Source organism: Trachurus japonicus, chromosome 23, assembly GCF_045865225.1.
Source record: "Trachurus japonicus isolate A0001 chromosome 23, Traja_1.0".
Taxonomy (NCBI): Eukaryota; Metazoa; Chordata; class Actinopteri; order Carangiformes; family Carangidae; genus Trachurus; species Trachurus japonicus.
Genome location: NC_140929.1, coordinates 1,146,136 through 1,173,217, shown reverse-complemented (window position 1 = coordinate 1,173,217; position 27,082 = coordinate 1,146,136). Strand labels below are relative to the sequence as shown.

At 40.2% G+C, this 27,082-nt stretch overlaps 1 protein-coding gene and 1 long non-coding RNA gene across 4 annotated transcripts in view; one reads left to right on the top strand and one right to left on the bottom strand.

Moving 5' to 3' along the window:
• Window positions 1-27,082, bottom strand: part of LOC146962246 (filamin-C-like) — a 110,976-nt gene that overhangs the window by 7,241 nt on the left and 76,653 nt on the right. The window contains exons 35-46 of the mRNA XM_085769644.1: window positions 26,890-26,989; window positions 24,883-25,023; window positions 22,815-22,943; window positions 20,045-20,218; window positions 16,167-16,328; window positions 13,310-13,513; window positions 12,098-12,250; window positions 9,439-9,561; window positions 7,103-7,363; window positions 3,247-3,516; window positions 1,395-1,532; window positions 288-403 (exon numbers count right to left, since the gene is read on the bottom strand). Coding sequence (XP_085625770.1) covers window positions 288-403; window positions 1,395-1,532; window positions 3,247-3,516; window positions 7,103-7,363; window positions 9,439-9,561; window positions 12,098-12,250; window positions 13,310-13,513; window positions 16,167-16,328; window positions 20,045-20,218; window positions 22,815-22,943; window positions 24,883-25,023; window positions 26,890-26,989 — 1,971 coding nt within the window. The remainder of the gene's footprint in view (window positions 1-287; window positions 404-1,394; window positions 1,533-3,246; window positions 3,517-7,102; window positions 7,364-9,438; window positions 9,562-12,097; window positions 12,251-13,309; window positions 13,514-16,166; window positions 16,329-20,044; window positions 20,219-22,814; window positions 22,944-24,882; window positions 25,024-26,889; window positions 26,990-27,082) is intronic.
• Window positions 10,465-11,318, top strand: LOC146962247 (uncharacterized). Of its 3 annotated transcripts, none has more exons than XR_015035112.1 (3): window positions 10,465-10,567; window positions 10,612-10,717; window positions 10,876-11,045. It is a non-coding gene; the product is annotated as an uncharacterized LOC146962247 (long non-coding RNA). The 3 variants fall into 3 exon arrangements; XR_015035114.1 differs by lacking the exon at window positions 10,612-10,717 and adding an exon at window positions 11,196-11,318 and having other exon boundaries at window positions 10,477-10,567; window positions 10,876-11,021; XR_015035113.1 differs by lacking the exon at window positions 10,612-10,717 and adding an exon at window positions 11,066-11,130 and having other exon boundaries at window positions 10,477-10,567; window positions 10,876-11,021.

Sequence of the window (27,082 nt, the reverse complement as noted above, 5' to 3'; positions counted from 1 at the left end):
AAGGCTACGGAAACCAAACAGATTTTATTCTATAGTGATGATTATACACTTATACTAATATTTTCATGGGTAATAGATTCAGATTTGAACAATAAACCTTGACAATTATTACACACTGGACCTTTAAAGAACTAGATTATTGATTCTGTTCAGTTTTTATGTAAATATCTCAAGGACACATGAGGACACAGATAGAGGTCAGAGGTCAAACACGTAGAGCTGCAGATACATTTACACCCAGGATAATAAATCTATTCATAGAAAGCCGGGTTTAAACGTGGACGCACCTGCAGGCTGGTGATGGTGAGGCGGCGGGCGTCGTCCGACAGCGTCGCCACGGGGACGATGAACGGAGAGTCTGGGATGTGTTCGTCGTTAAATTTAATAGAAACCTCGTAGTCGCCTGGAGAGAGAGAGGAAAACAGCTGTTTATGACGTCATCAGTGATGTCACACCTTTTCTCTAATGCTGCGTTCGAGGCAACTCAGAACTCGGGTTTTTTTGACCTCGTACTTGAAAACCGTCCCCGACTTCTCAGAGAATCAGTCGTGTGACGTGACGCGTCGATCTGCACCGTACAGAACCACAACGTCACCGTCAACGGTAAAAACATAGATTAAAATACATCTTTTAACGCCAAAATACATTAAAATGTTATGAAACGTACAATATTTACTTACAGCTACAGATTAACCTACTGATGTTGTGGAACACAGGAAACTCATTTTGTTATTTCTCTTTCATTTTAAATGATCTGTTTCATTATTTCAAAATGATTCTTTTTTAAAGGGACAACGGAGGAGTTTTGTTAAAGCGAAGTGTTTCCACACTACATTTATGAGCCTCCGCACCGTGAAATTCTTTGACCGGCGCAAGACAGACTCATGTTTTCATTCATCAAGAATTAAAGTCAGAGGTTGGAAGACGATCACATACCGTCGTAGTTCCCACCATAAACGGAGATTCGGCGGCGTTATTCTCATAACTCGCCACGAAACCGAAAGTAAAGAAACGCTGGTCGGCTCGCCCAGCATTTCCACCACCACTAATAATAACAAAATAACCATAGAGACAAAACCATAGATTTATCTAAAATGGACCATTAACAAGTGGTAACGTAGATTCATCCACATTAATATGAGACTTTTTTATAACCAAATAGAAACTCCTCGTTGTCCCTTTAAAATTGTTTTAATGCCTTAGAAGCACTTTGAATGCAGAGTTTGTCTCAGTCCGACATGTTTGTGGTTGCCCTGGTCGTGGTGCATCTCCAACGCCTCAAATCTGAGTTTTCAACTGGGACATTCAGAGTTCTGAGTCGTCTTGAACACAGCACAACACAACTTCGTCTTCTTAGGGTTAGGGTTATGGAGCATCAGAGTTAGGAGTCTCACCCGGCTCCTGGACCACGTAGGCCACTCCACAGGACCCGTCCTTCCGGTCCTCGAAGGTGATCTCGGCCTTGCTGGGCCCCTCCACGGCGATGGACAGACCCCCGGCGCCGGCCTCACGGGTCCAGATGCTGAACTCAGCTGGAACAACAGGAGGGGAGACGACAATCAGCCTCCACCTGATATTACTAATGACCAGCAGCTTGAAACAGCGCAGGAGTTAAAATACATGCACTGCAAAAATTCAATATCTTACCAAGAATATTTGTCTTATTTCTAGTCAAAATAAATCTAATTATACTTAAAAATAAGACTCATCACATTAAAAGCAGCTTGTTTTTAGACACTTTTTTACTTTTTTCAAGCAAATTTTCAACTTTAAATCAGTACAAAAATCTGACAGAGGAGCAAGTTTTTCTTTCTTATTACAAGATCAAAAATCTTCCTTTCACTGGCAGATTTTTCTACTTATTTCAATTGAAAATTTGTTTGAAACAAGTGAAAATGATCTAAAAACAAGTTAATTTTTAGGTGATGAGTCTTATTTGTATATATTGTATATTTTTACAAAGGTAATGCAGCGGTTGCATCTTATCAGGAAATTTAACTCATGTTCTGTGAGTAAGATTTTGGAGCTGGTCTATCAAGGTCTTGTAGAAAGTGTTCAGAGTTACGATGTATGTGCAGGGTTTGGTTAGAAATAGAGCCAAACTGGAAACAAATGATAACAATGGCCAATAAGATCATAGAGAAAGATCAGAAACAACTGGGATGTTCATGCGGGAGAAGTTGTCTGAAATCGCCTGAAACTTTTTTTCTTTCCACACTCGGCCCGGCCACAATTTACACTCTAAACACATGATTTTTTCCAAATTTGTAGACAAACTTGTTCTGTCTCTCACAATGTGCTCAAAATATCTAAGAGATATACAGAATTTGAATTGTCAGCCTCTGAGTGCGGCCACGTCTGTCTCTGCTCCTCATTGACTCCAATACAAAGATTTTCTGAGAGAAGCAGAACGGACCGATGTTTTAAAATCTTAAGTGTCTCCAAAATATTTACTGTAGAAACACCAAAATCACACCAAATCGTTCAGGAAGTCCTTACAGCGATGATGGTCTGTGTTTTTTTCTGATAGGAGCTACCGTTTTCTCACAGTAAGCCCAAATGTGAGACCAGTGCAGAGGCAGAAAATCGCTTTTTCTCCACGTTTCTGTCTGCCTCAGCCTGGGGGGCCCCTATCGCCGTGGTAACCTCTGAGCCTCAGGCCAGAGCTCATTAAGGTTCATAAACAATCCACCTGGAGCTCGTTAACATGTTTATAAACACACACACACACACACACAGGTCAGACTTTATTCCTCCTGTTGCTCCCTGTTGGACTTCATTGGCTTCTCTCTCAAAGCTCTGTGCTTATTATGGGCTGCTTTTTTTTTTACTTTTATAACATTGCTTCAGGCACCGGTTTAGTTCAAGTCTCTGTCAAACACACACACACACACACACATACAACTGAACTGAACTCTATGAAGGGTGAGGGACTGAGAGAGACTATTACATCCGGCTTGCCTGTTCACCTGCTGGCTTTAATTAATGAACATCCCTTGTTCTCTTTTAGTTTTTTAGTATGTTTTTTTTTATTTTATTTGAACTTGTCTTATGAGTATTTTAAACTATTTATTGCACTCCCTGCACTTTTTCTTTTTCTCTCTTTTCTCTCTTTGATATGTGGGCCAGTGTTACTACTGTTTTTTGTACAAGTAAAAAGCAGCTGTATTATGCCCATGACAAATTTCCCTCCCGGGACAAATAAAAGTTTATTTGGGATTTGGATTCGAGAGAGTGTCAGCTGACCTGGGATCCCGGCCACGCCCCGGTCCAGTCCGGTTCCTCCGGCCCGGACCTTGTGGGCCCCCCCCTCCCCCAGCGGCCCCACGGTGAACTGGAAGGGGCTGCCGGGGACGTGCTGGCCCCGGTACTTCACGTTGACGGTGTGAGGACCCATCTCCTGGGGGATGAAGCGGACGCTGTAGGTGCTGTCTTCTCCCCGGATGATCTCCGCGTCCTCCGTCTTCCCCCCGGGACTCGTCACCTGAGCCGTCATCTCCTGGTTACCGGCCTCACCTGAGGGAGGGGGCGGGGGGGGCAAGGATCAGACTGGTTCTGGTCTACAGAGTCTCTAAAGAATCATGCACCTGGATCACACACTGTTAATACGTCAGTAATCCACACTCGGCTCAGATCAGACTCTGTTCTCCTGTCTCAGATCGAATCCTGTCGCTGTGAACTGACTGAACTAACCATCACAACGGTCGCCAACGCCTTCTTCTCTTTAGAACCACTACTGTCTGCGGGTTAGGTCAGGATTTGTCTGGTTCTGGTTCAGTTCTCTAACTCAGTGGTTCCCAACCTTTTCTTAAGGGACCCAAATTTTTACCATTGAAAACTTTGGTGACCCCCCCCCCCCCCGATGTAAAATAAAACAAGAAAAGGATCATCATAACTTCTTTTACATGAAGTAATTTAACTTAAACATTTTACATTTGAGTAATTTAATAACAGCATGGAGCAATGAGGAGAACCTGTGTATGATTACAACATATTTCTTCAGAACTTGTACTTTTAAAAACATAATTGTGTTTTTAAAAGTACAAGTTCTGCAGAATATGTTGTAATTTTACACAGGTTTTTTCTCATTGTTCCATGTTGTTTTCCAAATTCATTGTGCCTGATATTGCCCTGCTGTATATTATGTATTTAATGTTTTAAAACTGTTGATATTCAGTCATCTATTGATATAGGCTTATAATTTATTTGTTTATCTATTTAAATACACAAATAAATGTTTAACGTGGCCCTTGAATTTAGTTGATTTTGTCACATATATGAATTAAATGCTTAGCCGACTCATTTATTTAACATTTTAATTACATTAAAATTATTAAACCCCTTAAAATCAAGAGGGCTGGGAACCACTGCTCTAACCTACAGATCAGAATCAATGCCTATAAAGAGTTTAGTGTCGTCTGCATAGCGATGAACATTAACTAATTGAATGCTATATCTCCATTTCTAGAAAACAAGCAGGGATTCGGATGAAAACTGGCCACTGTTTAGTTTGGGATGGCTCAGGAACGGAGGTGTGTAGAAATAAACGGTTTGTCCCCATTGGAAGGAGAAAGTTTCACCTTTCAAACAAGCCATAGTTAGTCTTTAGAACCACTGCTGTCGCCCAGCAACTCATCTACCGGCTTGTTGTGTTTCTTTTTTATTTTTTTATTTATTTTATTTATTTAAGGAGGACAGTGCACATTAATGAACAGTTTCAGACTGTAGTCCTCCTGGCAAGGTGTTAAAAGCCATTCTAATTTCCATTAGCGATGATGAACGCCTGTTTAATGTGAGGTCGAGATTACAGCGGCTCCTCTTACTGGAGGAAAACATTGATCTAAATACTCGTATGTAATGTCCGTCTTGTATTGAAGCCCCGACATGAGAAATTGTTCCGAAAAAAATTAAATAAGTCTATATTTCAAGCTTGTTTGTAGCGGAAGCTTCCAGTGTCTCAGTTCACTGCTCTTCCTGTGTCAGTGCAATGATCGGCGGAACAATTTCTCATGTCGGGGCTTCAATACCAGAGGGACATTACATACAAGCAGCATGGAGGTATCTGGATGTTTTTTGGTGTGTCTTTTTGGACGAAGAAAAGTGAGCTCCGTTCTCAACCGTCATATGGACATGCACTGCTACGCCGAGACCCCCTGTAACTCAGAGAAGCCACGGAGGACTCTGAAACTTCTCCCAGCCCTTAGTCCACATGAGGGGGAGGAGATAATGAGTGACATTTCAATTTTGGGTGAACTATCCCTTTAAGGTGAATACATGCAGAAGAAAACTGATTTCCAATCACATCCTCTGGGTGTTTTAGTGGGATTAGGAGAATTGTGATGAGTCTGATTAGTCGGACTAACACGTCCAGTTGCAGTCGGATTAATGCAATAATTCAGTTTTTTTCAACTGTCATGTAAACGTACTGAGTGTTCTAAACGTCAAGACAATAAAGTTTGAGGTTCAAACATAAAAAACACGATGATGATGATGATGATGATGATGGTGATGATTACAGCACTGTAAAAGAGAGTAGTGACAGCATTGGTCCAATGGCAGCGCCTCCTGGTGGAGGAATATGGGTTTTGCAAAAGAACTGACATCTCTGCATTGTTGGTGAATGAGCAGTGTGGTGTTTTCAATCATTTAAGGACATTTATAGATCACCCACGTTAATAGCATCATTGAGGATCCTTTACAGATAAACATTAACACATAGGAGAGTAAAAAAAAACAGTTGTCTACATGAATGTTTCAATCTACATTTTGTAATAAACTAATTCTAAGTATAATCTGATATGACCAAGACACCTAAAAACAAAAACACGGCCGTTTTCATCAATTTACCAGCAAGTGGGCAACACACATACATTGGAGTGAATGGGTTTCTTGGGCGGATTTGCAATACCCATATCCTGCCACTAGGGGGAGAATAAAGTGACCACGGGAGTCAGTGGTGGTGTCCTTACTCTCTTTTACACTGCTCTAATGTAAACTAGAGCACTGGAAAAGAGAGTAGCGACACCACCATAGACTCCCGTGGTCACTTTATTCTCCCCCTAGTGGCAGGATATGGGTATTGCAAATCCGCCCAAGAAACCCATTCACTCCAATGTATGTGTGTTGCCAACTTGCTGGTAAATTGATGAAAACTGCTGTGTTTTTGCTTTTAGGTGCCTTGGTCATATTAAGTTATGCTTATAATTTATTTATTTCAAAATTTAAATTGTAACATTAATGTGAACAACAGTTTTGTTTTTTATAAACATAGATATAACACACAAAATAAAAGATGACAACACTTAAAAAACGTTACAAAATGTGACAAAATCAAACCCAAAACGTATTATGTGAAGTTTTTTCTCCAATTTTGATTAAAAAAATGATAATTAATAAAAACACACGGAGCTGTTTACAGTACTACCGGTCACACAGCGGACAAACACAGAAGGGGACGAGCGAACGCTTTACCGCTGCTAAGCAACCACCAGCTGTCAAAATAAATAACATAAAAAGCCTCGCATGGAAATAAAATAAAAGCCAGCAGCACAATAACTTGCTTGACCAAACAAACAAACTAAAGAAAACACAGGCTTAAGTGGCAAACAGTTAGCTAACACAGTTGAATTTAGCGCGCAAACTTACAGTATGACACTTTAGTGGACTTTATCTTTATCATTTAAAACAGCAAGCATTCCTGACACAACAATAAATGGCCACTATATGTTAATATTTATCTGTAAAAGGGTCCACGATGATGCTATTAACGTGGGTGATCTATAAATGTCCTTAAATTATTGAAAATACCGCACACACACATTTGCAAAACCCATATCCACCACCAGGGGGCGTTTCCACTTGACCAATGCTGTCGCTACTCTCTTTTACAGTGCTCTAATGTAAACGTACTGATTGTTCTAAATGTCAAGACAATAAAGTTTGAGGTTCAAACGATGGTGATGAAGGTAAAGGGGAGACAGGAAGTGACATGTCAAAGTAAAAGCAGGTGAGGATGAGAGTGAAGCATCATGGGAAGGTTTCTGTTAGAGCTCAGTCATGCACATGCAGCAGCAGCAGGTTTCTGCAACACACACACACACACCGTCCTGCAGCGGCGGTCGCTCGCCACCGCCGGCGCTGAATCCGCCCAGGAAGTCTCCGAACACGTCTCTGAAGGGATCCCCTCCTCCTCCTCCTCCTCCTCCTCCCACCTGCGTGCTCTCCTCCACCCGCACCTCCCTCTTGGTCTCCCCCGCCCGCGTCTTACTGATCTCCGTCCGCTCCGTGCGCGTGTACGTGTGGCTGCTGCGCGTGAACGTCCGCGTGTGGCGCTCCTGAGCCGACACCATCTGAAACCAGTTCCCTGAAGCAGCAGCAGGAGGAGGAGAGAGGAGGAGGAGGAGGAGGGGAGAGGAGGAGGAGGAGGAAGAGGAGGAGGAGGAGGAGGAGAGGAGGAGGAGGAGGAGGGGAGAGGAGGAAACGAGGGACAAAGAGCAGAAGGAGGTGAAGAGGAGGAAGCGGGGAAGACAGTAGTCCAGTAATTTTAGGCCAAAAAGGGGTCAACGTTGAACAAACTGCAACAGAATCAAACTCAGCTGGTTTTGTTTCCTCAACATGTCCTGAGTGAGGGGGAAATAATCCCTGAAGAATCCCATTAGGGGAAAGTTTAGAAAAAGACCCAAATATAGCCCATAATACACCTATTCATTATTTTTCTCACGTGAATAGGGTAAAATTTTTAACCTTTAGATATTTCCATGAAAACGACTGAGGTGATTACTTACATTAAGACAAACAAAAAATGTATTACAAGTTTTTTGAAATTCTTTGTTAACATGAGCAAATTTGCATAAATTCCACCGTTTTGACGGCACATAAAGGTGCTGTGGTGGTACCAACATGAAAATTGGAATGATTTGACTCCATTGGTCAACCAACAAGAAATTACTTTAAATTTCAAGATGACTGCAATTTTTCAAGATAGCCACATCCTTAGTACAGCAGGTATGTGCATAATCCAATTGACCTATAGCTAAGCCACGCCCCCTAACACGATGAGCCAATCACAGTGCGCATAGCTAGCCCATACACTGGGACATTCTCTGCTTCCACGTCCATTGAAATGCATTGCAGTTAGTCCGTTTTCATTCGTTTTTATGTTTTTTCTTGACATTTTAAGTTTAAAATGGTCAAACGGTGTTCATGGGGTACATGCAACTCTGACACTAGGTATCCTGAGAGGCCACGGGGGGATTTTTTAACCTTTTCCCAAGCCACATCTCAACCCAGAGAAGTGTCTGCTCTGGATAAAGTTATGCAGTAGACCACAACACCAACTAAACGTGGATAAACTTAACAAGGATGTCTACATCTGTTCTAAGTTAAGTCAACAACGTATTTGAGATGTTTAGATGTTAGCCAGCATCACAACTAAGCATAAAGTCCGCTAGCTTAATGCTAACGTATAATGTAAAACTCCATAGACAGGCTAACAGAAGTTAGCCCGTCGCTATCGGCGTTTCGCTGCAACCGACAGCCATAGCAGTAAAGTTAAGTGAAGTCTTGGTGACTTCCAGATGATATTTAATCTTTCTGTCTCCAAAAATCATCAGTTGCCTCCTGTAAAATGTCTCCTACTGTGACAGCTGTTGCCATAGCAACTGTCACCCAATGTTGACTGTTTGTCCAAGTAAGTGGAGGGGGCGGGGCTTAGCCATAGGTCAATTACGTATGGCGTATTTGCATACATACAACACCTGATAGCCTAAATGGGTTCCATTCAGACCTTAATATGAAGTTTTTTAACTGTAATATGTTAACAAGACTGAACAAGACATTTTCACCTGCTCTACCCAACGTTTAGATCAGGTGTTGTATGTATGCAAATTAGCCAAACGTAATGTCATACCTGCTCTAAGGATGTGGCTGTCTTGAAAAATTGCAGTCATCTTGAAATTTAAAGTGGTTTCTTGTCGGTTGACCGATGGAGTCAACTCATTCCAGTTTTCATGCTGGTACCACCACAGCAACTTCATATATACATGTGCCGTCAAAACGGTGGAATTTATGCAAATTTCTGCAAATTTGCTCATGTTAACAAAGAATTTCAAAAAACTTGTAATACATTTTTTGTTTGTCTTAATGTAAGTAATCAACTCAGTCATTTTCATGGAGATTTCTAAAGGTTAAAAATTTTACCCTATTCATGTGAGAAAAATAATGATTAGGCGTATTATGGGATATATTTGGGTCTTTTCCTAAACATTCCCCTAATGGGATTCTTCGGGGCTTTTTTCCCTCACTCAGGACATGTTGAGGAAACAAAACCAGTTGAGTTTGCTTCTGTTGCAGTTTGTTCAACCTTTTTTCATAAAATGACTGGACTACAGGTGCAGGGAGGGGGGGAGGGGGAGGGGGGGCAGTGATGTCATGACTCACCTGGGATCTTGAGGTTGAGGTCACAGGTGCTGCCCACGGTGGCGATGGACGGCGCCTGGCGCTTCCTGGTGATGCTCTCCTTCATCCGGCCCTCGCCCAGCACCTTCACCGTGAACGGACTTCCTGTTGGGGGGAGGGGGGGGGGACACACCTGGTTACCTTCAACTGGTGATGTCACAGCAGACCTTATGACATCACAACCTCTGATGGACTTCGCCCACTCTTTAAAGAGGAACTATGAAAGTCCAGTCCTTCTCCTCTGTGTCTCTAACCCTCCTCTCCTCCATGTGCATCTGTTTCCAACGAAGAAAACTCAAAATCTTACCAAGAATATTTGTCTTATTTCTAGTCAAAACAAATCTAATTCTACTTAAAATAAAATAAGACTCATCACATTAAAACGTATCTTGGTTTTAGACACTTTTTACTTATTTCAAGCAGATTTTCACTTGGAATAAGTAGAAAAATCTGACAGTGGAGCAAGTTTTTCTTTCTTGTTACAAGCACAAAAAACTGGCAGATTTTTCTACTTATTTCAATTGAAAATTAGTTTGAAACAAGTGAAAATGATCTAGAAACAAGTTCATTTTTAGGTGATGAGTCTTATTTTTAGTGGAAAGAGTTTAGTTTTGACTAGAAATGAGACATTTGGACAAGAAATAAGACAAATATTCTTGGAAAGATGTTGAGTTTTTGCAGTGTGGAGTGATGGATAAGGTTATTTATCATCTACCATGTTACCATGTGTATATCTGTGTAGTCTTATCTGTCATAGAGAGATTACAGAGATTACGGGTTACGGGTTAGCGCGTTACGTTTGTGTGGCGGTGTCGCCATGGAGACGAGAGCTGGGACACCGGGTCGGTTGGTTTTCAGCCAAGAGACGCTCCATTCTCCCTGGAACTAGTTACAAGGCATTTAGTTAACCAGAACTAGAGACAAGGGACACATGGAGCTGAGTTAAGGTGGAAATACTAGAGTTAAGGTGGAAATACTAGAGTTAAGGTGGAAATACTAGAGTTAAGGTGGAAATACTACAGAGTTAAGGTGGAAATACTAGAGTTAAGGTGGAAATACTAGAGTTAAGGTGGAAATACTACAGAGTTAAGGTGGAAATACTAGAGTTAAGGTAAAAAAACTACAGAGTTAAGGTAGAAATACTACAGAGTTAAGGTAGAAATACTACAGAGTTAAGGTGGAAATACTAGAGTTAAGGTAAAAATACTACAGAGTTAAGGTAGAAATACTACAGAGTTAAGGTGGAAATACTAGAGTTAAGGTAAAAATACTACAGAGTTAAGGTAGAAATACTACAGAGTTAAGGTGGAAATACTAAAGAGTTAAGGTGGAAATACTACAGAGTTAAGGTGGTTTAACCAGAACTAGAGACAAGGGACACATGGAGCTGAGTTAAGGTGGAACTACCACAGAGTTAAGCTAGAAATACTAGAGTTAAGGTGGAAATACTAGAGTTAAGGTGGAAATACTACAGAGTTAAGGTGGAAATACTACAGAGTTAAGGTAGAAATACTAGAGTTAAGGTGGAAATACTAGAGTTAAGGTGGAAATACTACAGAGTTAAGGTGGAAATACTACAGAGTTAAGGTGGAAATCATGAAGAGTTAAGGTGGAAATACTAGAGTTAAGGTGGAAATACTACAGAGTTAAGGTGGAAATACTACAGAGTTAAGGTGGAAATCATGAAGAGTTAAGGTGGATATACTACAGAGTTAAGGTGGAAATACTACAGAGTTAAGGTAGAAATACTAGAGTTAAGGTGGAAATACTAGAGTTAAGGTGGAAATACTACAGAGTTAAGGTGGAAATACTACAGAGTTAAGGTGGAAATCATGAAGAGTTAAGGTGGATATACTACAGAGTTAAGGTGGAAATACTACAGAGGTAAGGTGGAAATACTACAGAGGTAAGGTGGAAATACTACAGAGTTAAGGTGGAAATCATGAAGAGTTAAGGTGGATGTACTACAGAGTTAAGGTGGAAATACTACAGAGTTAAGGTGGAAATACTACAGAGGTAAGGTGGAAATACTACAGAGTTAAGGTGGAAATCATGAAGAGTTAAGGTGGATATACTACAGAGTTAAGGTGGAAATACTACAGAGGTAAGGTGGAAATACTACAGAGTTAAGGTGGATGTACTACAGAGGTAAGGTGGAAATCATGAAGAGTTAAGGTGGAAATACTCTACTAGTTCCTCTTTAAAGGGACATTGTGTAGGGTTTACTACCATCTAGTGGTGAGGTTGTGTATTGCAACCAACTCAGTCGTCTTCTTTATGCTGCGTTCAGGTGGAATCAGGCAGACGGACGACAGCCGCTGCACGTGACGGGATGAACAAGCGGTCCGTTGCCACGAGGCAAAATGATATATACATGACACTATGTTGTCATGGCGATGTCGTATTGTTTGCCTGACCCATGTTTTACCGGCTTTTGGTCCCAAAATACACACAAATGACTGTATGAACTTAAACCGCGCCTGTTTAGACCTCAGTTGGTTTGTGCATCATGGTGTTTGCTTACATCTTTGGACCGGTTGGGACTGTTGTATTGTTTTAGCTGCTGGATCAGACCAAAGCAGACGAGCCACAGGTGTGAAAACATCCCATAGTTCAGGGCAGCTGGTCGTTGGGGTCGTACCTGGGACGTGTTGGTCTGCGAACTTGATGTTGATGATGTAGTTTCCTGGTTCGGTGGGACAGTAGGTGACTTTACAGGTGCCGTCCTCCACGTCCTCACAGTTGATGTCCACTTTACTGGGCCCCTCGATGGACAGACCCAGACCGCCGTAACCTGCCGGAGCACAAATATCTTACCAAAAATATGTCTTATTTCTAGTCAAAATGTCATTTCTAGTCAAAACAAATCTCATTCTACTTAAAATCAGACTCATCACATAAAAAGCAGCTTGTTTTTAGACACTTTTTACTTCTTTCAAGCTGATTTCCACTTGAAATAAGTAGAAAAATCTGACAGTGGAGCAAGTTTTTCTTTCTTATTACAAACACAAAAAACTTTCACTGGCAGATTTTTCGCACTGCCAAAACTCAAACATCTTACCAAGAATATTTGTCTTATTTCTAGTCAAAATGACATTAGTCAAAACTAATCTCATTATACTTAAAATATGAATGAATGAATGAATGAATTTATTTATTTAAAACAGGGGCAATGCACAAAAAACATTAATCTTGTGAAACAAGAAGAGATGCTTTGAGCCAGGTTATAGCAACAATTGCTAATTTCCACCTGTAGTCCCTGCACAGACTCAATAAGACTCATCACATAAAAAGCAGCTTGTTTTTAGACACTTTTTACTTCTTTCAAGCAGATTTTCACTTGAAATAAGTAGAAAAATCTGATAGTGGAGCAAGTTTTTCTTTCTTATTACAAGCACAAAAAACTTTCACTGGCAAAATTTTCACACTGCCAAAACTCAAATATCTTACCAAGAATATTTGTCTCATTTCTAGTCAAAACAAATCTCATTCTACTTAAAATAAGACTCATCACATTTAAAAAGTAGCTTGTTTTTAGTGTTGTTGTTTTTTTACTTCTTTCAAGCAGATTTTCAATTGAAATAATCAGAACAATCTGATAGTGGAGCAAGTTTTTCTTTCTAATTACAAGCACAAAAAAAGATTTTTCTACTTATTTCAAGTGAAAATGATCTAAAAACAAGTGAAAATGATCTAAAAACAAGTTAATTTTTAGGTGACGAGTCTTATTTTAAGTGGAAATAGATCAATTTTGACTAGAAATGAGACATTTTGACAAGAAAGAAGACAAATATTCTCTGAAGGCGTTAGAGTTTTTGCAGTGTGAGGAAGCCGAGGCTCCGCCCACTCTCACCTGCGTTCCTGGTGTCCACGATGAACTCGGCGACCTCGAAGGTGTGCCCCTCCACCAGGCCCTGGCCGTACACCTTCACCTTGCTGGCGTCGCCGATCTCCGACTGGCCCACCATGATCTTAAACGGACTGTTGGTCACGTGCTTCCCGTTCTTCTTCACGCTCACCACGTGTTCGCCCACTTCCTTCGGCGTGAAGGAGATACCTGCAGACAGGAGGAAGCACATCACCTCAGCCTTAGCATTGCTCATTAAAGGGATAATCCGCCTAAGTTTAGCTCTAACGCACCTTCTGGCTTTGCCTGGTTTCTATTGGAAAGAGATGAAAACACAACTCACCCACACTGCAAAAACTCAAAATCTTTCCAAGAATACTTGTCTTATTTCTTGTCAAAATGTCTCATTTCTAGTCAAAACTAATCTCTTTCCACTTAAAATAACTTGTGTTTAGATAATTTTCACTTGTTTCAAACTAATTCTCACTTGAAATAAGTAGAACAATCTGCCAGTGAAAGTAAGTTTTTTGTGCTTGTAATAAGAAAGAAAAACTTGCTCCACTATCAGATTTTTCTACTTATTTCAAGTGAAAATCTGCTTGAAAGAAGTAAAAAGTGTCTAAAAACAAGCAAATTTCTATGTGACGAGTCTTATTTTGAGTATAATTTGATTTGTTTGGGCTAGAAATGACATTTTGCCTGGAAATGAGACAAATATTCTTGGTAAGATTTAGAGTTTTTGCAGTGCACTCTCCTCCAGCTGCTTCCTACTGATGCAGAAGACCTGACCAGTCCATTACAGAGACGTCGGGAGTCTAGTGACGTTTAGTTCCTAAAATGCAGCAGCTTAACTGACTGCGATAGTTTGATCAGCTCAGCTCTGTTCATTTCCCTGTTTAACACTCACTGGTTATTGTTCTTTGTTTTAATTGAAATAATCAAGACATTCCCATTTAACAACTTTGAAAGATCATCTCGAACATACAATGCAAACACAAAACGATGATGAAAGATGAGACGGTGTATATAATATTACAGTCAGCATCCTTACATCAGTATCCATAAGAGTTGTTTCCCTCTGACCTCATCGGCCTCAACGTCCTAAAATTTAGTTCTGACAAGAGAATTCTGTCATTCTGTCGGTTTTACAAAGTCTGTCATGTTGGTCCTTGTATCTTGTTTCCAATTTTAGAAAATTGACCACTTTGCAATTGTTAGAATTAGGTTTTTAATATATCTATTGTCTCGGGATTAATTAAGACCCGATATAATATTTGATAAATTCACAGCAGATCACAGGAACTCTGATTGCCGAGTGCCGGTGATCGACTCGTTAGGGCTTCTGCATCAGTAGGAAACAGCTGGAGGAGAGTGGGTGAGTTGTGTTTTGGTCTCTTTTCAATAGAAACCAGGCAAAGCCAGCAGGTGTTTGATGCCACACTGCAAAAACTAAAAATCTTTCCAAGAATATTTGTCTTATTTCTTGTCAAAATGTCTTGTTTCTAGCCAAAACTAAACTCTTTCCATTTAAAATGAGACTCATCACCTAAAAATTAACTTGTGTTTAGATCATTTTCACTTGTTTCAAACAAATATTCACTTGAAATAAGTAGAAAAATCTGCCAGTGAAAGCAAGTTTTTTGTGAAAATCTGCTTGAAAGAAGTAAAAAGTGTCTAAAAACAAGCTATTTTTTATGTGATGAGTCTTATTTTAAGTAGAATTAGATTTATTTTGACTAGAAATTACATTTTGACTAGAAACAAGATATTTTTGAATATTATTGGCGGCCATCTTGGATTTGACCTCTCCCGGGCCTCAGAGGTCAAATCTGACTTCCCTCCCGATCTGAAAATAAACCTCATGGTATAAACTAACTATGGTAGAAGTTTCATGTTTCTTTCAAAAAGTGCACAATTCCCCTTGATTTGAGGGGCTTAACCGCTGTACTAAGACAAATATTCTTGGTGAGATTTTGAGTTTTTGCAGTGCGGGTATTATGGGATGGGACCCTGTTTGTACTGTTGATGTAGTTTGGTGCTGTTCTCAGCGTTATTTGTGGCAATGAGCGGCTTTCTAATGGCGGTTGGCTGGTGGCTCCATAGACAGCAGTGTTTTTCTATCTGTCGCCACAACTAGAGAAGTTTGTGGTCGGTAACTTGATCTCTGGAGGGGGGGGGGTTCTACTGGGTCTGATGGTGACTTTGGGTTAAAGGGATAGTTCACCCAAAATTCAAATTTCAATTCATTTCAGAGTCCTCCGTGCCTTCTCTGAGTTACAGCGGGGCTCCGCGCAGCAGTATTTGTTGTGGATGTGAATGGATACCCAATTTTCTTCGTCCAAAAAGACACACCAAAAAACATCCAAATACCTCCATGCTGCTCGTCTGTAATGTCCGTCTTGTATTGAAGCCCCGACATGAGAAATTGTTCCGAAAAAAATTAAATAAGTCTATATTTTAAGCTTGTTTGTAGCGGAAGCTCCCAGTGTCTCAGTTCACTGCTCTTCCTGCAAATCTTGTGTGATTTGCACTGACCGGCGGGACAATTTCTCATGTTGGGGCTTCAATACAAGAGGGACATTACAGACGAGCACTATGGAGGTATTTGGATGTTTTTTGGTGTGTCTTTTTGGATAAAGAAAAGTGGTATCCATTCACAACCATTATATGGACAAATACTGCTGTGCGGACCCCCCGTAACTCAGAGAAGGCACAGAGGACTCTGAAAATTCTCACAGCTCTTAGTCGACATGAGGGTGAGTAGATAATGAGTGAAATTTGAATTTTGGGTGAACTATCCCTTTAAACTTAGAGAGGAATGTCCCTTTAATGTTGGACTAGAATGCATCAGAGCAGGACTGACCGATGTGTCTGTTGGGAAGCCTCTTCAGCAGACAGGGCTCCTCGTTTCCAGACGGAGCTCTGATGGTCGCCGTCAGGCTGCTCAGGTCCGTCTCTGTGATCTTCAACGAGACGTCCGTCGCCGTGCCGACGTTGAGCTGGGATGTCCTCATGGAGTCATCACCTGCAGGTCAAACACAGCAACAACCTCTGCTACAGACAGCAGCTTCAACAGGACCGACATCCTCACTACCGCTCAACCTGCACTGCAAAAAATCTAATATCTTAGCAACAATATTTGTCTCATTTCTAGTCAAAACTAATCTCATTCTACTTAAAATAAGACTCATCACATTAAAAGCAGCTTGTTATTAGACACTTTTTACTTCTTTCAAGCAGATTTTCACTTGAAATAAGTAGAAAAATCTGATAGTGGAGCAAGTTTTTCTTAGAGTTTAGAGTTTATTTATTTAGCACACAAATTTCAATGGTGCAAGGAGGGAACGAAGCCGGTTGGCTTGTACATAGGTTCCACCCCTATAACAAATTACAACAAGACAAATTTCAATGGCTAACAAATAAACATAAAAAGGAGATAAAGTGCATACATAATCAATGTTATGTGAGCAAAAGAAAACAGAAATGAGAAAAAAATAAAGAGATAAAGTGCAAAGTAATTCGGTAACAAATAAGGACAATAGAGATAATTACAAAAAATTAATTAATTAATTAAACTCATAAAAGGACAGAGTAAGGATGTGAGATATGGAGAGAGTGAAAGAGAGAGAGGAAAGAGCGGGAAATTCAAGAGAAATTGAGATGTGTTTTTAACTGCTTTTTAAAAAGTGAATAAGAAGAAATGGATCTTAATGAGGGAGGTAGTCCATTCCAAAACATTGGACCTCTGTATGTCATGTTAAACTGATGGTGTGATGTGCGGGTAAAGGGTAAATATAGAGTAAGATTATTACTGTGTCTAGTGCGGTGAGAGTGTACATTATGAGTGAATGTAAAGAAATTTTGAAAAGTGACAGGGAGATCTTGATTCTTGTAGATAAACTTGTGAACAAACAAACAAATCTGATAGTTATTGAATTTGTGAATTGGTAGAAGAGAATACTTAGTGAATAGTGGTGCTGATGGAGCATATCTATTTGAATGTGAGATGAATCTTATGAATCTCTTCTGAATAGTACATAATTTCTTGAGATGTGTAGGAGATGTAGCTGCCCAGACCATGTTACAGTAGTTCAAATAAGGAAATAAAAAACTATAATATAACGTTAAATGAGCAGAAGGATGTATAAATGGGCACACTTTTCTTAGGATGCCCATCATCTTTGTTAATCTCTTGCAAACAAGGTCTATATGATTTGTCCAATCAAGTCTTTCATCAACTAATATTCCGAGGAATTTGGTAGTTTTGACTTGGGTCATTTCTATTCCATTAATGTATAATTTAGCTTGATCTTTAGGATAAGACTTGTTAATATTGCAAAAGATTATAAAGTTACATTTCTTCACATTGAGGGCCCTAGTTTCGTCGACCAGGTGAAGTCTAGCATCAGCGCAGCTTCGCCACGCCAACGGGGTGTGGTCCAGGTCCATTTCGCAAGTTTGCTGGGCCGCGCAGTCAGACTTAGACCAGCGCAGCCCCTCCCCTCGTCCCTCCCACCGGCGCAAACGGTGAAGAGGGAGGAGACAGGGCGGGAGGGAGACAGGAGGAGGAGAGAAAGGCGTGGAGTGGGTTTGACACAGCCGAGTCAGATCTTCACCAATCAAAGGAGCTCCTCTCCTCACCTTTAACTGCGCGGCGGGTGATGCGCGCTGCAAGTTTGTCATTTTATACTTGGACATGGACGGAGGAGACAGCGACGCCAGAGGCCGAACCTCTCCCAGGAGGAAACAGCTGTTTTGGTCCGGAGGTCCGAGCTCAGAGTGACCAATAATGAGTTTACTAATATACTTAACCAGGATTGATCTGATACACTGAGAACCCCTACGCAATCTAAGAAACAACTAATACACTAATAAAGAAACTCACATTTATTCAAACCCTGTGTAAGCAAGATGACAGGTGTACACTAATCACAACATAAACACAGACCATGTGGATTAAATCAGCGTAAAGGACTCGCGCTCTCTCTCTCTCTCCCTCCCTCTCTCTCTCTCTCTCTCTCTCTGTCCGTCTCTTTTTTTCTCTTTTTTTTCTGTGATAGAGATGCTGAGTATACTGTAGTAGGCTATATACTGACTATCTGATACCGAGGCTGTTGTGGTGGACTAAGAGAGATGATGATTTGTGTTTTGTTTTTCATTACGGCTGCGTGATGCGGTCGCTCTCCGCTAATGAATTAATAAGTAAATAAATAAATAAATAAAGCGATCATCACAAGGGCAGAGTGGTATCTCAACACGGCAGCGACATGCAGTCATCCACCCTCAGTCCTGCTTTTGGGACATCCACAGCTGCTTTTCAGTGCCAGTTCGTCCCTGCTGTGTTAATTCAGGTGGAGTTTCCATTACGCGTGCCACAGCCTTTGATCTCTGCTTTGATCTGACGTCAGATGTGACGGGACAATCTATATAGATATAAATTCACGTGTTGATTCCGTTAGTTGCATTAAATAGTGGTTATTGTGGATATTTATTGCATTGAAATGTGCCTGGAACTGTGGAGATCTGCCTGTGAGGTCTTGGTGACGTGTGTGCACTGCAGGTCAGTCAGCCAAACTTCCACTGCACCTGCTGCGCTTCGCCCTGCGCTGAGAGTAGACCTGGTTGGAGGTGGCGAGCTTTCAGCGCAACCTCGGCGGGACATTTTCGGACAAAACTTCCACTGCGCCAAGCTGAATCTGTGACGCCTCCCCCTGCTGCGCGGCCACGCCTATCTCAGCGCAGCGCGTTCTGCCAATCTTCCAATCTGACTTTGCGCTAGGCTGCGCTGGTCGAAACTTGCATTAGACCGGCTGCGCTACCTTGCGCCACCTGCGCTGCGCCAGCAAACTAGGGCCCTGAGTGTTAATTTATTCAGTTGAAACCATTTTGAAATTGAAGATAAATCATTGTTCACAGAATCAATCAGATAATTAAAATTATTATGAGTTGCTATAAGGGTAGTGTCATCAGCAAATAACACAGGAAAAAAATATTTACAAGATAAAGCTAAATCGTTTATATAAATCAAAAATATTTTTTAATAATTTTTTGTGTTTCCTTATTGCAAACACAAAAAACTGGCAGATTTTTCTACTTATTTCAAGTGAAAATTAGTTTGAAACAAGTGAAAATTAACTGAAAACAAGTTCATTTTTTTAGGTGATGAGTCTTATTTTAAGACAAATATTCTTGGAAAGATTTTGAGTTTTTGCAGTGTGGGTCAGTCCTCACGTCTATCTGGTCACATGACGGAACGGAAACATATGATTGCACTGCAAAAACTCAAAATCTTTCCAAGAATATTTGTCTTATTTCTTGTCAAAATGTCTCAATTTTAGTCAAAACTAATCTATGTCCACTGACTCATCACCTAAAAATGAACTTGTTTTTAGATCATTTTTCACTTGTTTCAAAATAATTTGCACTTGAAATAAGTAGAAAAATCTGCCAGTGAAAGCAAGTTTTTTGTGCTTGTAATAAGAAAGAAAAACTTGCTCCACTATCAGATTTTTCTACTTATTTCAAGTGAAAATGATCTAAAAACAAGTTCATTTTTAGGTGATGAGTCTTATTTTAAGTGGAAAGAGATTAGTTTTGACTAGAAATGAGACATTTTGACAAGAAATAAGACAAATATTCTTGGAAAGACGTAGAGTTTTTGCAGTGTGAGTCCGTCCTCGCGTCTATCTGGTCACATGGGCGAAACGGAGACCTGTGATTGGTCCTGGTGGACTGGGTTACCTGTGATCTTGGCAGTGAAGGGGCTTCCTGGGATGTGTTTGTCGTCGAACTTGACGATGATGTTGTAGTCTCCGGGGGCGGTGGGCAGGTAGGACACGGTGCACGTCCCGTCCTTGTTGTCCTTGCAGCTGATCTCGGCCTTGGACGGACCCTCCACCGCCAGAGAGAGACCACCTGCAGAGAGAGACACGGCACCGATGAGGGCGGGGCTAAAGACACACCTGGGGGCCACTCCCACCTCTCTCTACTAAGTGTGGAAGAAACAATCGATTCACATAAGTATTGCAATATTTTTTTGATGATTTTTAGCCAGAGCAGCGAGGAGTTAGTGTCAGCGTATATGGGAAATCAGCCAGGGGAGGGAAGAGGGAGGAGGGAGGGGGCTGGTCTGATAAAATACATCCAGAAAACTATCAAATAAATAGAGAAAATCTAAAACATAGTAAGAAAATGAATAAATACATAAATACAAATCAAACAAAATAATGAAGTTTGAATTAAATGGATGATAAATTACATTTACAAGGAACTAAAATGGTTCTATAACCAGGGTTCCTACACATTTGAAATTTCCAAATTCCATACTTTTTCCAGACCCTAATTAAAAAAAAAAATCAAATAATTTGTGATATTTGAGTAAATAGTTGTGCATTAAATAAAAAAAATCATGCAATTAATCATTTGTTTTCATTATTCTGAATGTATATGCCACTATGTAACCAAATAATTCCCAGGAGATTGTAGCTTGGTACAATATAACGCATGCAAAATAATTAACCCAACAAACCCTGATAAGCATTAAGATTAGGGATGCACCGATTGTGAAATTCTGGGCCGATGCCGATGCCGATGTTTAAAATAACAACTTGGCCGATGGCCGATGCCGATGCCGATGTTTTTTCTTTTTGTTATTTATTCCGTCTTTGGTGCCACAGAAACATTACTGAACTATTTTAAAAGCCTTTCAGCTCTTCATATTATTATTTAATGAGCACAAATTCAGTTAGACAAATTTATGAAACAAAAACAACCTTTAATGTCAATTTTTAGTTGACATAACCTTAAAACACTTACAGTGGCCTAGAGTTAGTAGAGTTGCTAGATGGTAAAAGTAGTTACCAGGAAAAGTAGCCTAACTATAGCATTACTGTTTTGTTTTTTTAATAAAATGCTCAAATATGTCAAATTACTTAGACTTCTCTCCCTAACCCCCTTTATCTTTAGTAACACAGAGACAGAATGATGAACGTTTTTTTTTTTCTCCAAATGGTTGATGAACTTAAAATAATCTGTATAATGTACACTGAAAGAGAAACTAAGCAGGATTTCTCCCGTGGCTATGCTACATTTTTACCTCAATTAAAAAGCCCCAGAGTTATTGTGATAGTTAACTACATGACTTGTGACTGGTTACAGTGAGAACGGAGGCTCTCTGCCTTCCACCTGGCGTCTCTCTCGTTGCAACATCAGTGTAGTAGTCTACCTGGCCGCTGCCCCGCGGTGTCCGTGTCTCAGCTCTTGTCTCTGTGGCACCGCCACACAGACGCGCTGCGTAATGTTTATGACAGTTACGTAATCCACCGCTCCATTTATTGATTTCTCGCTGGCGTCGTTGTAAACACATACATGTGGCCCGGCGGAGGTTAGAAAAAAAAGACGAGTCCCTCTCTAACGGTATATTAAGCCCATACAGGGGATTTAAATGACGCGGGGCGTTCAGGCTCCTCCGTTCCTCCGCTCGCCATGACCGCGCTGCACTTAACAAGTGGGTTTATTAAACATGCACGCAACTTTTTTTTTTTCAAAAATCAATTCGCGGATCACATGTGTGCCGAACTGAAGATATTGATCCGAACAGATCAGGGATCAATGATGCTTAGTTGCACCACTAATATCTCCCCCCCCAAGAAAAAGGAAAAGAGAAAGGTTCCTCCCGAGCACAGCTGTTCATGCGGCATTTAAACCAACATAAACATCGGCCACTGCCATCGGTGAATGTCATCTTTTTTTGCCGATGGCCGATGGCAGTCAACGAGCCGAACATCGGCCGATGTCGATGTTCGGCCGATGCATCGGTGCATCCCTAATTAAGAGAAATATATTTCTATAAAATAGTTTCCATTTTCCATACTTTTCCAGACCTGGAAATGTATAAAATCAAATTCCATACTTTTCTATACTTTTTCTTTAAATCGATTTTTTTTTTCAAAAATCTTTTTTTTTTTTTTTGAATTTTTTTTTAAATATTGTGCAATGTGTATTTGTTCACCTTTTTCACATCCAGAGAGTCCAGGTTTTGAAAAGGGTTTAAGTTCACTTTATAATGGAGATGTTAATTTATAGGCTCCTACAGTGTTTATGTGCAGATAAATGTTAAACTGTAGCAGTTTACCTCCGTCTATATCTCATTCTGTCAGAAAGGTTTCAGAAGCCTGTTGTTTCTATACTCTTTTATTTTTGCCTCTTTTATGCAGTCCAGGCTTTTGAAAAGAGAGTTAACATATATATTGCTGCTGAATGAATCTTAAAAACTGACTTACATGTGATGTGTATTTTTGGGGGGAATATGGTTCCTGGAATACGAATAGTCCGTAGACAATCATCATCATTCAAGTGTTTCACTGCTGTTAAACATTCAGACTAAAAATCCAGAAAATTGGGCCAATATCGTAGAATCGCAATTTAAATCGGATCAGCATCCAAAACATCGTATTAGAATGGAATCAGGAGAAAAGCGTCTGGTCCCAGCTCTACTTCCTACTGTCTCTACCTTCTCCGGCGTCCTTGGTGACGATGGTGAAGGCGGCCGGTCTGTTGACGGTGCCGTGGCTCAGACCGGGACCGTACGCCGTCACGTGACCGCTGTTGATGGCGTCGACGTAGAACTGAAGAGGACTTCCTGCAACAGAGGAGACAGAGAGATACGCACTTTATATCCTTTTCTCTTTATTAGTTTAGTTACTACTGGTGGTTGGCTGTAGCCTACATCCCATATGTACGACTGGTTTTATACGCATCACACAATGTTGCAGTCACTTTATTCAGTTCCTGAGGAAAATCTGGTTTAAATTCTTTCTCAAAGAAATCTCTAATAAACTGGTCATGCACTGCAAAAACTCATCTTACCAAGAATATTTGTCTTATTTTTAGTCAAAATAAATCTAATTATACTTAAAATCAGACTCATCACATTAAAAAGCAGCTTGTTTTTAGACACTTTTTACTTATTTCAAGCAAATTTTCCACTTTAAATAAGTAGAAAAATCTGACAGTGGAGCAAGTTTTTCTTTCTTATTCCAAGCACAAAAAACTTGTTTCACTGGCAGATTTTTCTACTTATTTCATGTGAAAATTTGTTTGAAACCAATGAAAATAATCTCAAAACAAGTTCATTTTTAGGTGATGAGTCTTATTTTATGTGGACATAGATTAGTCTTGACTAAAATTGAGACATTTTGACAAGAAATAAGACAAATATTCTTGGAAAGATTTTGTGTTTTTGCAGTGTGATCCTCCAAGTCACATTGAAAGCTTTTAATTTTTTTCCTCTGTTGCTCACCCTGAGGTTTCTCCTGGTTTCCCCTGTTTAAAGGGTTTTCCATGGAGTTTTTCCTCAGTGGATGTGAGGGTCTAAGGACAGAGGATGTTGTTATGATGGGATGTAAAGCCCTTTGAGACAAACTGTTTTTAAAAAACGGGCTATACTAATAAAATTGCCTTGCTTTGCCAATGTCCAAAGCTGCTATCCATCATCACCCAAGTCAAACTTTAGATTTCCCTCTCCAGATGGTATTTACAGACACTATAAACCATATTTCAGAGTGAATCTAGTGACTGAATCAAACATACTGTCATATTTCTTAAACATATCCCTGTCTGGATCCGGAGTTTGTTGGAGTTGAAGCTGGATCCACCCGTTTGCTGACAACCAGAGATGTCCACAAGTCTTTTTTTGCAAGTCCGAGTCAAGTCTCAAGTCTCTAAAAAATAAAAGTCTCCTGTCTCTTCTGGTTGTAATGACCCTTTATCATCTGCTGCTATCTGGTCTACTAAGGATACTGCACAGCTATATCTAAGAGATTCACTGTAGGTTATTATCACTCCTTTATCTATACAGTATTGATTAGTTGTTTATTATATGATCACTTTAAACAGGATATTGCAATATGAAGAAAACACACAATGAAGGCTTTCCTTTAAAGGAAACTATTCTGAGTCAAGAAAGAATCCAGGCTGCTCTGCCCCTCTGCACTGGCCTTTTCTCTCTTTTTGCTTTGTTGAATTCAGAAAACCCAGATGAACAACATGGAAAATGATTTAGGCTGTTAATTATAGGTCATTAGATCTGAATGGTTCCTATAGTTCACATCTTTATGTGCAGCAAAACCTTTCTGGAACCGCATGTTTCTGAGAGAAGAACTGGTTGTTATTATTTTTTTAATTAGCTCCGTCAACTCATGGGGGCGTGTCGACACGTCCAGACTTCCATACTAGGGGGCCTTCAGTCATATTTTGCAGCAAAAACATAAATAAACAGGAGGATTGAGCCTACAGCAGCCTGATATGTGCCAGTTATGCAGCAGCTAGTCCCCGTGAAGGAAGGTCTGACAACAAACGGACGTTGAAAAAAAAAAAGATTGTCGGCCGTCCTGTCAGGAGGGAGGCACGAGCCAAAAAAATAATGATTGTTCCCGAGTCTCAAAACACGAGTCCAAGTCGAGTCTGAAGTCTCTGTGGGTGAGACTTAAGTGCGACTCGAGTTCGAGTGGCAAACTCGAGTCCCCATCTCTGCTGACGACTCTCTGCTCTCCCCCTCTGATCGATCTGCAGCCGTTTACCTGGGATGTGGTTCCCGTCGTATCTGATGTCCATCTCGTGCAGACCTCTCTCGGTGGGCGAGTACTTCACCGTCACCGTCCCGTCCTTGTTGTCGGTGATGTGAGGACACGCCGTTCGACCCGACGGCATCCGCACTTCACCTGGAAGGACGAGACACAGAGAGAAGGTCTCAGTCTAAACCGTCCTGTATTTATTATTGTTATTTACTTCAACATGCACTATGCACTTCATTTACTTTTAATGGACTGGGTTTTATCCTATTTCCTGTTTATCTTGTAATGTTTTATCTGTGATGTGAGTGAATGTTTCCTGTCAGCGCGTGAAGCCCACTGAAACAAATTCGGCATGTTGATATGGCAATAAACTAGGGGTGGGAGAAAAAATCGATTCACATAAATATCGCGATATCTTTTTTGACGATTTCTAAATCGATTTTTTTTTTCAAAAATCGATTTTATAAATTTTTTTAAAAATATTGTGCAATGTGCATTTGTTCGCCTTTTTTACATCCAGAGAGTCCAGGTTTTGAAAAGGGTTTACGTTCACTTTATAATGGAGTTATATGTTCATTTATAGGCTCCTACAGTGTTTGTGTGCAGATAAATGTTAAAAATGCTAAAGACTAAAAATCATAGAGAGAATCGGCAATATCGTAGAATCGCAATTTAAATCGAATCGCCATCCAAAAAATCGTAGAAGAATCGAATCGGGAGAAAAGCGTATCGTCCCAGCCCTACAATAAAGTATTGAATCTTGAATCTTGAACGGCTGCCGCTGAGCTTCGTGGTCGACTCTTCCAAACAAAGAGATTTTAACGACCTAAATCTGTGAGTTCCTGTTTATTCTAAACACACAATCCAGCAGCAAAAAGAGAATAAAACTAAATTGAACCTTTAAACCTGCAGCCAGTCAGACTCAGTTGAATTCTCTCTGACTCTGACTGAATGAGTTTTAATAAACAGACCAAACAGAGCAGTGAAGGAGTGTGTTGTTGTGTTTCTACACTGCAAAAACTCAAAATCTTATCAAGAATATTTGTCTTATTTCTAGTCAAAACTAATCTCATTCTACTTAAAATACTTAAAATAAGACTCATCACATAAAAAGCAGCTTGTTTTTAGACACTTTTTACTTCTTTCAAGCAGATTTTCACTTGAAATAAGTAGAAAAATCTGATAGTGGAGCAAGTTTTTCTTTCTTATTACAAACACAAAAAACTTGCTTTCACTGGCAGATTTTTCTACTTATTTCAAGTGAAAATTAGTTTGAAACAAGTGAAAATGATCTAAAAACAAGTTAATTTTTAGGTGATGAGTCTTATTTTAAGTGGAAAGAGATTAGTTTTGACTAGAAATGAGACATTTTGACAAGAAATAAGACAAATATTCTTGGATAGATGTAGAGTTTTTGCAGTGTAGTCCTGAGGACAGAGGATCAGCAGCTGCTTCAGGCCACCGCTGACTTTTAATATTAAATCTGAACCAGAAGCAGTTTAATAACCACGAGATTAAAGAAAGACTTTCATCAGACTGTTGAGCGGGTTATTGATCTTGGCTCTCGAGCACCAGATGAGTTTCTTTCAGGACTGAATACAGTTAGATTAAAGAAGTCTATACAACATTAATACACAACCAAACCATCATAAATACACCAGGGGATGACAGCAAGACAGAAAAAACATAAACTTAAATAAATATTTTGTAAAGCTTACAGAGATCAGACGTTTTAACAGCTTTTTTATTCTCATAATCACAGAGGGAGGAGATATACTGACCAACATGCAGACAGTTCCAAGAAGTTTGGCTTCTTACCAGAACATTTAGACTCATGTATATCAAATTTGGATAAAATAATTAACAAATGAATCATATAAAACTGAGAATTTAGTTTTTTTTATCATATTCAGTGTAGCCAAACAAAACATTTTTCCAGCATAAATTAAACTGATCACTGATAAAGCTCCAGAGTTGTCTGGTGTGTGGGCCAGACCAGAATAAATAACTCACCTGTGATCTCTCCTTTCTGCACCGTGAAGGGAATGACCAGGCTGAAGGGCCGGAGCATCGGCTCCATCCCGTCCACCGGGCTGACCGGGTCATCCGTCGCCTACAAGCCAGAGCAGCGAGGTGTTAGTGTCAGAGAATAGATACTGGGAACTCTGGGAAATCAGCCAGGGGGGGGGGGGGGGGGGAGGGGGGT